The following is a 10641-nucleotide window of genomic DNA, read 5'->3' on the forward strand; positions in this document are numbered from 1 at the left end:
AGTTCATTTGAAAATTGTTTGAAAATTCTGTCATCATTTACTCACCCTCATTTACTCAGTCTACTGGCCCTCCAGCAGAGATATTTGGATGTTTACATTTATTCATTTAGCAGCCACTTTTATCCAATGCAACTTCCAAATGGATGTCATTTGTTGTCTTGGACACTGTTAGGTTGGTGGAAGGACAATGCTACCAATTCGCTGGATGCCACCAGAAAGTATCATGTACAGGAAGTTCACCACAGAAAGTGACATCTGGAGCTTTGGAGTAGTCCTCTGGGAGATCTTCACCTATGGGAAACAACCGTGGTATCAGCTATCCAACAGTGAGGTACAGTACTAAATTTGGTTTTGTAATCAAATGTCCAGTGCTTCTTCAAATTTCAAACTCATTCATTTGGAGTGTTTAAAACAATGCAACCAAAAGAACAGCATATAAAGGAATAGTTCACCTAATGTTGCTCCAAACCTGTATGACTTTCTTTCTTTTGTGGAACACAAAAGGAGTTCTGCAGGAATCACACATACTGAAAGTGTATGCCTTCAATTCATTGTAAGTAGCTTTGGATGAAAACAAGAACTGCATAAATGAAATGAAGAATTTTCATTTAGGCTTTCTGATGGCATCTAAATGATTCACAATAATTGTGTACTATGCTGGCCAGTGAGCTAAAGCAAACAGACAAAGCTATTGCAACTCTCATTGTGATGTAAATATCCATTTTGGGCTGGATGAGACTGTGCTCTTAAGCACTTATGAATGAGAAGATCAATAGATTTTTAGGTACCAGAGTGATCCAGACCTCACAGATCAGGCACCAAAAAGTGGACGCTGGTGTGACCACAACTGCACTATTACGCTGGAGAGGCCTCTCTTCTTTCAAGAGAGAGGTGGATCACTTTTCCGCCAACTCGATTTTAATCCAATTAAACCTCATCTTCGACTTGGGTCGACGTTGTTTAACATTGTTAAGCTAATCCTTCCCGAGCCAATGATGGACACAGCTAATTATTGAGAGTCTAATTGTAGGGGGCAGAGATGGATCGTTCTTGACTTTTCCATCTGCAACGAGAGACTTTCGGAGGGGTCAATGGGAATTTTTGTTAATTCATTGCAGTGACTGAAAGCCTGTTTCACTATGATGTTGTGTGGTGTTGACCATTGTTAAAAAAATTGTTTTTTACCTCATTTGATTATGAGGCAATGCTATAAGGGCTCGATGTCACTGCCGTTTTAAATAGCAACCATGAAGGGGGTCATATCACGAAGAATCAAATTTTTCTTGAGTACACACATTTGCTCAGCAAAATGTTTCTTGGACCCTAATTAGTGGTGCTTTCTAAAGCAAACAACACAATTAATAATGCTCATACTTTTAATAGGCTAGCATTGATTTTTTAGGGTTTGAGATTTGAAAGAAAACTGTGACTTGTCCTACACTGTTTGCACTACAGATATGACAGACATATCAAATCACGTGGCTTGTTGAGGAGAGGTGTGCTATCACATTTCTATGTGATCGGATGTATAATTATCATCTGGCAAATGTTAAAATGGGTGAAAATATTCCATAAACTTACATTAAAGGAGGGACCCAAACCATATCATCACACAGACCAGAATATCACAGAGATTTGGGGGTGGGCTCTTATGACTTGGATCAGTAAGCAACCACCCAGAACACCCTAGCAACCACCTAGAAAACACTAACAACTCCCAGAACAGACTAGAAACATCCTAGCAACCAACAAGAACACACTAGCAACCACCCAGAACACACTAGCAACCACCCAGAACACACTAGAAACACTCTAGCAGGAACCCGCAGCCAGGGTTGGGAGGGTTACTTTTGAAATGTATTCCACTACAGATTACTGAATACATGCTGTAAAATGTAATTTGTAACATATTCCGTCAGATTACTCAAGGTCAGTAACGTATTCTAAATACTTTGGATTACTTCTTCAGCACTGGTAGATGTTTTCACTTGTTTTGACTATAAACATTCTGCCAGTACAGTAAGATAAAATAAACATGTAAAAAATACATTCTCTGAAAAACCTAAATATCTTATGCAGTGTTGTTTTTAAAATGTATTTCTTATTAAAGTTTATTTCTATTTCTTCTGCTCCAAACTTCAAACTTCATATGAATATAACGCATCATAAGAAAGTGTTTCACCGCTGTTCAAATGCATTTTGGATCGCATCATTTATATGTATAAATGTTTTCCATCTGAAAGGACTAAATATTAAATGAAACAAATGACAATAAAATGCAAAGTAATCTCTTCAGTAATCAAAATACTTTTTGAATGTAACTGTATTCTAATTAGCAATTATTTAAATTGTAACTGTAGTGGAATACAGTTACTTATGTTTTGTATTTTAAATACGTAATTCCATTACATGTATTCCGTTACTCCCCAACCCTGCCCGCAGCACACTAGCAACCACCCAGAACACAACAGCAACAACCTAGAAACCACCCAGAACACACTAGCAACACCCTAGCAACCACCCAGAACACACTAGCAGCACCCTATTAACCAACCAGAACACACCAGCAACACACTAGCAACCACCAGAACACACTAGCAACACCCTAGCAACCACACAGAACACACTAGCAGTACTCTAGTAACCACTCAGAACACACAAGTAAAACTTAAAAAAACTCAATAGCAACACCCTAGCAACCACACAGAACACACTAGTAAAACCTAAAAAAAAACACAATAGCAACACCCTGCCAACCACACAGAAAATGCTAGTAACACCCAGAGCACACTAGCAACAACCTAGCGACCACCCAGAACACACTAGCAGCACCCTAGCAACTACACAGAACACATAAGCAACACTCCAGCAATTACCCAGAACACACTAGAAATACCCAAATCACAATAGCAAAACCTAGCAACCACACAGAACACACTATCAACACTCTAGCAACCATCCAGAACACACAACACACTAGCAACCACCCAGAACACACTAGTAAAACCTAAAACACAATAGCAACACCCTAGTAACCACACAGAACACTCTAACAACACCCAGAACATGCAAGCAACACCCTGGCAACCACCCAGAACACAATAGCAACCACCCAAAACACACGAGCAACACCCAGAACACACTAGAAACACTCTAGCAAAAACCACCCTGAACACACTAGCAACACACCAGCAACTAACCAGAGCACACTAGCAACAAGCCTAGCAACAACACAGAACACACTTGAAATACTCTAGCACAGCGGTTCTCAACCTTTTTGACTCCAAGGCCCTAGAAAATATTTGAAGGCCCCCTCGCCCGAAACTAGATGTGTCTGATTAAAATAATTAATCATGGATCATATTTGATTCTAGAATTTTCAGAAAGAGTCTGTTTATAATTTGTGGGCATACATGTTAAAGTATTGTTAGCATTTTCATTAAGTTGGATTATTTTAATTAATTTTAAGTCATCTTGAGGCCCCCTTGGAAGTGTGCTGAGGCCCCCTTGTGGGTCCCGGCCCCCTGGTTGAGAATCACTGCTCTAGCAGCAACCAACCAGAATACACTAGAAACACTCTAGCAGCAACCACCCAGAACACACTAGCAACACCCCAGCAACCAACCAGAGCACACTAGCAACAAACCAAGCAACAACACAGGCAACCCAAGTAACCAGCAAGAACACACAAGCAACACCCTATCAACCACCCAGAACACACTAGCAACACTATAGTAACCACCCAGAACACACTAGTAAAACCTAAAGCACAATAGCAACACCCTAGCAACCACACAGAACACAGTAACACCACCCAGAACACACAAGCAACACCCTAGCAACCACCCAGTACACACTAGAAACACTCTAGCACCAACCACCCAGAACACGCTAGTAACACCCCAACAACCACCCAAAACACACTATCAACACCCTAGCAACCACACAGAACACACTAGATCCACACAGAACACACTAGCAACACCCTAAAAATCACCCTGAGCACAACAACAACACCTTAGTAACCAACCAGAACACACTAGCAACAAACCTAGCAACAACACAGAATACACTAGCAACCACACACAACATACTAGCAACACCCTAGCAACCACCCAGATCACACAAGCAAAACCTTAGCAACCAACCTGAACACACTAGCAACCACACAGGACATACTACGAACACCCTAGCAACCACCCATAACACACCAGCAACATCCTAGCAACCAGCCAGAATGTACTGGCAACACCCTAGCAACCAACCAGAATGCACTAGTACACACCTTGGCGTCAGTGCAGCAAGTTTTGCACACGCAAGCACCACTGACAATTTCTTCAGATGTATAAAATGTATACTAGATATAGCAAATTAGATGTAGTGTAACTTTAAGTTGGTTTTTCTTGTTAAGAATGACATGAATTAAAATCAAGGTCCAAAGAAATTGCACATACTGCAACATACTATTACTCTGGTTTTTATTTATTTTTTAATTATCTTTTTTTTATGGAGTTAAAGAGTTATGGACTCAACAGCTTGTATTTGAGCTTGATTTGAATCTAAGAACTTGTTCAATAAATGCATGTACTAAGTTGCAGACAAATTGTAAATTGACATTCAAAGAAATTTACAAACTCGTATTCCTATTCATACTTTTTTCACTTGTTTCACTGGAAATACAAAATACAGTATTTACACTCTTTCCAGGCAATCGAATGCATCACACAGGGGCGAGAGCTCGAACGGCCACGTACCTGCCCGAAAGAAGTGCACATGCTCATGCAGGGCTGCTGGCAGAGAGAACCGCAGCAGAGGCTCTTCATCAAGGACATCTACAACAGGCTCGTAGCCCTTGTAAAGAACCCACCCATCTATCTGGACATTCTAGAGTAGAGACGTGCAGGGACGAGCAAGGAAAGACTCGCTTCTGCCAGCAGGTTTGGGCTGAGGAGGAAATCAATGGTGGGTTTGAATGGATGGAATTCAAGGACCTGTGTCTCATAATCAGATGTGTTGTATGAACGTTTCCCATGTTTGTTGATGTGTATGTATAATCCACTGCTGCTTGTTGTTCAGCCCGCTTTCATATTGAGCACTAAAATGAAAGCATAAGATCCAAGTGTTCAAATCTGAAAAATAGGATATAAGAGAAACAAACTTGAGCGATAACTTGCATTAGTGGACATTGGCGATGACTCCTTACTACAGAGACACTATTTCTATATGAGGATACTGATGTCGGGGTCTTCCTGTATTATAATTAAAGATCATTAAAGGTGATGTGCGTAATTTTTCAGATGTTAAAATAGCCTACTTTCTTGCATCCCACTGTAATACGCAGAGACAACTATAAGTAAGCCATTGTAGGTTGATTCCTCCAAAAAGCATAAACATTGTAGCTTTGTGGCACTTTCAAAACATTGCTCTGTTTGTTTGAGCATCCCAATACAACATCATTGGCTCAGCCAGTGCCGTGAGTTTTGGGTGGGACTATAGGTGTTGTCTGACCAATGGCAGACAACCTATCTGAAAACAGTTATTTTTGCAACTCTGTTTGGTGACACTAATGACACAGAAATTGCACACGTCACCTCTTTTTTTTTTTCTTTTCTTCCCTTTTCTCCCCAATTTGGAATGCCCAATCCCCAATGCGCTCTAAGTCCTCGTGGTGGCGTAATGACTCGCCTCAATCCGGGTTGCGGTGGACGAATCTCCATCAATCCGCACATCTTATCACGTGGCTTGTTGAACGCGTTACCGTGGAGACCTAGTGCGTGTGGAGGCTTCACGCTATTCTCCGCAGCATCCACGCACAGCTCACCACGCGCCCCACTGAGAGCGAGAACCACATTATAGCGACCACGAGGAGGTTAACCCAACGTGACTCTACCCACCCCAGCAACCGGGCCAATTGGTTGCTTAGGAAGCCTGACTGGATTCACTCAGCACGCCCTGGATTCGAACTTGCAACTCCAGGTGTGGTAGTCAGTGTCTTTACTTGCTGAGCTACCCAGGCCCCCTCACCTTTAACCTATTATGTGCAGTTTCTAAATAATTTATCTTTGAGCAAAGACTTTGAAGTTGCTTTGATTTAAACGCTGTGCCAAGTTGACTGCAATTCTTTTCACAGTATCTTGTAATTATGAATATAGCACATCAACCTCTTATGCGTGATCTAAACATGCATGTATTGTGCATCTTTCGATGTTTAACAACAACTTCCTATTCCTATTACTTGCTTTATTTGCCGTATCAAAAGCTTGGACAAGGTCAGCAACAAAGCAACATTGGAGACACATGGGCTGTGTTTGGATTGGAATGGAATACTAGCATACTGTATACTGCACAGTATACACTGTACTGGCTAGTATTTTTTTTAAATAGAATGTGAAATTATGTTTTATGCAATGGTACTGTAAATGTTTCTAAACGTTAAATACTACATAGGTCATGTTGTAGGGTATTCCATGCATACAGAAAAACTACAAGCAGTATGCTAGTCTGCTATTCCGAAAATGGCCAGAATTTTAGCATGATACTGGTGTAAGGACAGAGGTGGTGTCAATCAATCATTTACGTATTTATCATAAAGCATGTTAAGCTGCAAATGTCGCCCTATATTATTTCATTCTTTCATTAATGGGTGCGTCATTTTTTACGTACTGGTTGTGCCTCCTGTACATAAGCTAGCAACTGAATTGCATCATGTTCTCTCATTCATTTTGTGTTTTTATTAATGTTTTTCAACTCTAACTTTATCTAATGGTCTAAAGACTAGATATGATTTCTTTTTTATAAATCTTGTATGCCTCCCAATGTCATTAACAACTGGTTAACATCTGGGAATCGTAAATTTAAACAATACATTTTCAAAGAAGGGAATAAGAGAGAAACATTCGTTTAACATTTATACATCAATAACTGCCACAAACCAACAGTTCCTGAAAGCTACAGTATAATTTGTATCACTGTACAAATAAATGTAACATATTGTTTTTTGTTGTTGATGAACAATGTACAAAATCTGTATTAAACCTGATTTTATTCAATCTTTTGATTTGCAGCTTTTAGAATACTGTTCATCCCAGATTATCCCTGCACTATTGTATTCAAACAAAGCACTCACAAAACACAGCAAAATGCAAACCTGAAGTTCTGAAGTCAATACTGAATGTAAACAGCATCTACAACATACCATACACTTTCATTTTCATAGAGAGCTAATTACTGCATAATAACTTCAAACTAACCCTACCCCATAAAAGAGTAGTTTACCCAGAAATTACAATTCTGTCATCATTTATTAACTCACCCACATGTCGTTCCAAACCCATATGACTTTCTTTCTTCAGTGGAAAACCAAAGGAGAAGTTTAGCAGAATGTCCAAGCTCTTTCACACAAGGTACAAGGAAATCTTTATTTTTGGGTGAACAATTCCTTTAAAGAAAATGTTTCAGATTTTTTTTTAATACAAAAATAACATTATTTTCTTGATTTATGAATCATTTTTACATTGAAGGCCTCCCCAAAGGAAGTTTTATTTTAAACGTAGCTAACATCTCAGGACAATTGTGTCCACTAAGTATAGCTATATAGTATAACTTACACAATATAAACACAAACACACAAATTAAATGAATTAAAATAACAGAGAAGGTTGGAAGGGATTCCATAGCCTTAATCAACAACAATTAAATGTTTTAAATGTAAAATAAAAACAGGAAAACACTGAAATATTATTTGCACTATTAGAGGTGAGAAGAGATAAAGGGGATCTGTACAGAGACCAACAGATGGACACAAGAGATGGTGGGGAAAGTGACAGATGGAGGTGAAGATGAAACCACAACATCATTCTTCACATTACAGCAACATACTGTCCATAGTAAGAGAAAAAGAAATCCATTGTTTTATGAAGTCTCAGCCAGTAAATTAAAATGTGGCATCTGTCATATATGACAACAAATCAGCTGTTTAATCTCCACTCATGAGAGTTAAAGGAACGGTACACCCAAAAATGAAAATTCTGTCATCATTTACTCACCCTCATGTCACTGTCCAGGGTGCTCCATATACTGAAAAGAAATGGGGACTGGGCCTGTCCAAAAAAGATCAGAAATTAACTTTTACATTACAGGGCAAAATTTTAATATTCAGATCTATATCAGATATTATATTACAAGGGCATTTGTTTTCCCCCACATTTTGGATTTCAGGGCATTTTTGGTGGATTTTTGCCCCAAGCCCTCTTTAATTACTGATCTACAGTAGGTGTGCATTATATTCCAAAAATTCTGAAGATGTACGATAGCTTCATATGGGGAAAAGTCTGAAATTTAATTTGTTATTCACTGAAAATCTTCCCCTCTGCTGCAGCTCTAAAATCGTATTTGCGCTCGTGTTCAGTTACAAATGGCACTTTAAATTTCAGTCCACACATAAATCTCATGAATGGCTTTAAAGACTTGGATGTGCATGAGTAATATGGAGAACTTTTATGATATTTATATCATGCTTTTTTGTAATTTTTTGAGCTCGACCACCTCATTCGCATTATAAAAAAAGCTGTGTTTCACAGAGAAAATAAAAGTCATACAAGTTTGGAACTACATGAGGGCGAGAAAATGATGACAGAATTTTCATTTTTGGGTGAACTATCCTTTTAAAGCTTTAATAGGAATAGTACAGAACAAACATCTGGGTATTTTAATTTAATATTCCTCTGATAAGGAAACCAATGTTTATCAAACACACAGTATATCTGAATTGAGGGGGAGATTATTGTAAAACGAATCCAAATCATATGCACAGGACCAACAGACTACACATTTATTTTGCCTGAAATATCAGCATAGAAACTCTAGAGAACTGTAATGCATTCTTTAATGCTATTGCTGCCTCTGTGGTGTCTAAACTCAATTCTCTCCGGTCACTGTGTCTGGACCACAATTCAATTTCACTCTTTTTCCAGGCAATTGTAGTCGCCATATTCAGATACTAAAGTGACGAGTGTGATGCACAATTAATATTTTCTGAGATTACATACCATAGCGCACATATTTTTTCTAAGTCCAAATTTAAAGGTGCTGTAAGCGATTTGTGTATAAAATTGCACCCAAAAATGTCCCTTTTATTTGTCAGATATCACTGAAATAGATGCAATGAAATACCTCACCTGTCCCTGTGACAGCGCTGGCTTGTAAACAGCGGGCTGGAAAGTCAACGCGTGCAGATTCTTTGTTTAACCAATCAGAAGACTTTGAGGCGCTTCCTGCCTGTCAATCATTCTGTGCGTTCAGACGGCAGCCCATAAATGCAAATATCGGTTTGACAGGTGTCAGTTTGTCGTGTGATAATAACGCTGTTTTGTTACCGTTATATGTTCAGTTAAGGTGGCATGTTTAATTAATTTTCACTACTTACCTGTCACTTTAAGATGCTCTCCTCTGCATGCACTGGAGGGCGGGGTCTTAGAAAAAGAGGTGTGTCTTGTGGAAGTTCGGGAAGTGGAAGTCTGTTGAAAGTTCCACAATGGCTAGCATCACTTACAGCACCTTTTAAAGCAAGGGTGGGGAACCTTGTTTTCATTAAGGGCCATTCGAGTATTTACAAAATTATTCATGGGCCATACATTTTTTGCAGTTTCTGACTGTGGGTTGAAATGAACACACTCATTCCGTTAAGTGCTCACGCACCAAGTAAAACACTAAAAGCCAAAGGTCTGTCTATGATACAATATTTTGCGTTGTTATCATTTAAAATTATTTTTAAACATTATTAGGGGTTCAAGCACCTTATGCCTTGCACTCAAGTGCCTTATATAGCTGGACGAACAAAATGGCTATCTCCGATTTCATTTCTTTCATGATATTTTTTCGCAATTTGCGATTTTTCGCAAAACCTTCTTTTGCGAACTAGTCCTAGGCTGTTTGACCGATCGGAACCAAACCAGTGTAGAAAGATTCTCTGGAGTCCCAATATCAATAATTATCAAAAAAGTTTGAAGTACGCCAAAACATATGACGCACGAATGGCCACATTTGCGCAAATGCCTACAACTCTTGAACGGTATGAGGTATTTTCACAAACTTCAGGAAGCTTATGTATGGTGTCATTCTGAGGACACATGAAAAAAATTGCACATCTCGGCCATTTGTTGGCGCTATAAAAATTAATCGATTAATCGTCCGATCGAAATTTAATTTTACATGCAATGTTTTTGACCAAGGTGCCATCAAGGTCTACAAGGACAGTTGTATATCTCAAAAAACATGGCTGCCATCAACCAATCAACTTTCAGAAGCTTTTAGACAAGGTTAACAAAGGCAGATCAGAACAAAACGCAGTGGGCATATTTGACTGTTGGCCCTAGAGGACTGTGCAAAATGTGAAAAAAAAAAGAAAAAAAAAAAAAAAGGCCATCGGGAGGCACTATCACATTTTACATGCATGTAAATTGCTGACTATTATGCGGTGTCACACAAACACATGTTAGACATTTCATACGATAGATCTCCACTTTCTGAACAATTTAGTGTCAATCAAATCGTTCGTTAAATATTAGAGATTATTTAAAAAAAACCTGCTAGTCCTAGGTTTTTAATGCAACAGCAACAAAACCTGTACAGGAAGAATCTTTG

At 38.8% G+C, this 10641-nt stretch overlaps 1 protein-coding gene across 1 annotated transcript in view; it reads left to right on the plus strand.

Annotated features, from left to right (window-relative positions):
* The window catches only part of LOC127453110 (high affinity nerve growth factor receptor-like), a 48524-nt gene extending 43380 nt beyond the window's left edge, over nucleotides 1–5144 (plus strand). Inside the window, exons 16-17 of the mRNA XM_051719221.1 lie at nucleotides 173–331; nucleotides 4708–5144. Coding sequence (XP_051575181.1) covers nucleotides 173–331; nucleotides 4708–4893 — 345 coding nt within the window. The 3' untranslated portion in view covers nucleotides 4894–5144. The remainder of the gene's footprint in view (nucleotides 1–172; nucleotides 332–4707) is intronic.
* Nucleotides 5145–10641: the final 5497 nt, after the last annotated feature.

The sequence above is a fragment of the Myxocyprinus asiaticus genome, chromosome 15, assembly GCF_019703515.2.
Source record: "Myxocyprinus asiaticus isolate MX2 ecotype Aquarium Trade chromosome 15, UBuf_Myxa_2, whole genome shotgun sequence".
NCBI classification, from domain to species: Eukaryota; Metazoa; Chordata; class Actinopteri; order Cypriniformes; family Catostomidae; genus Myxocyprinus; species Myxocyprinus asiaticus.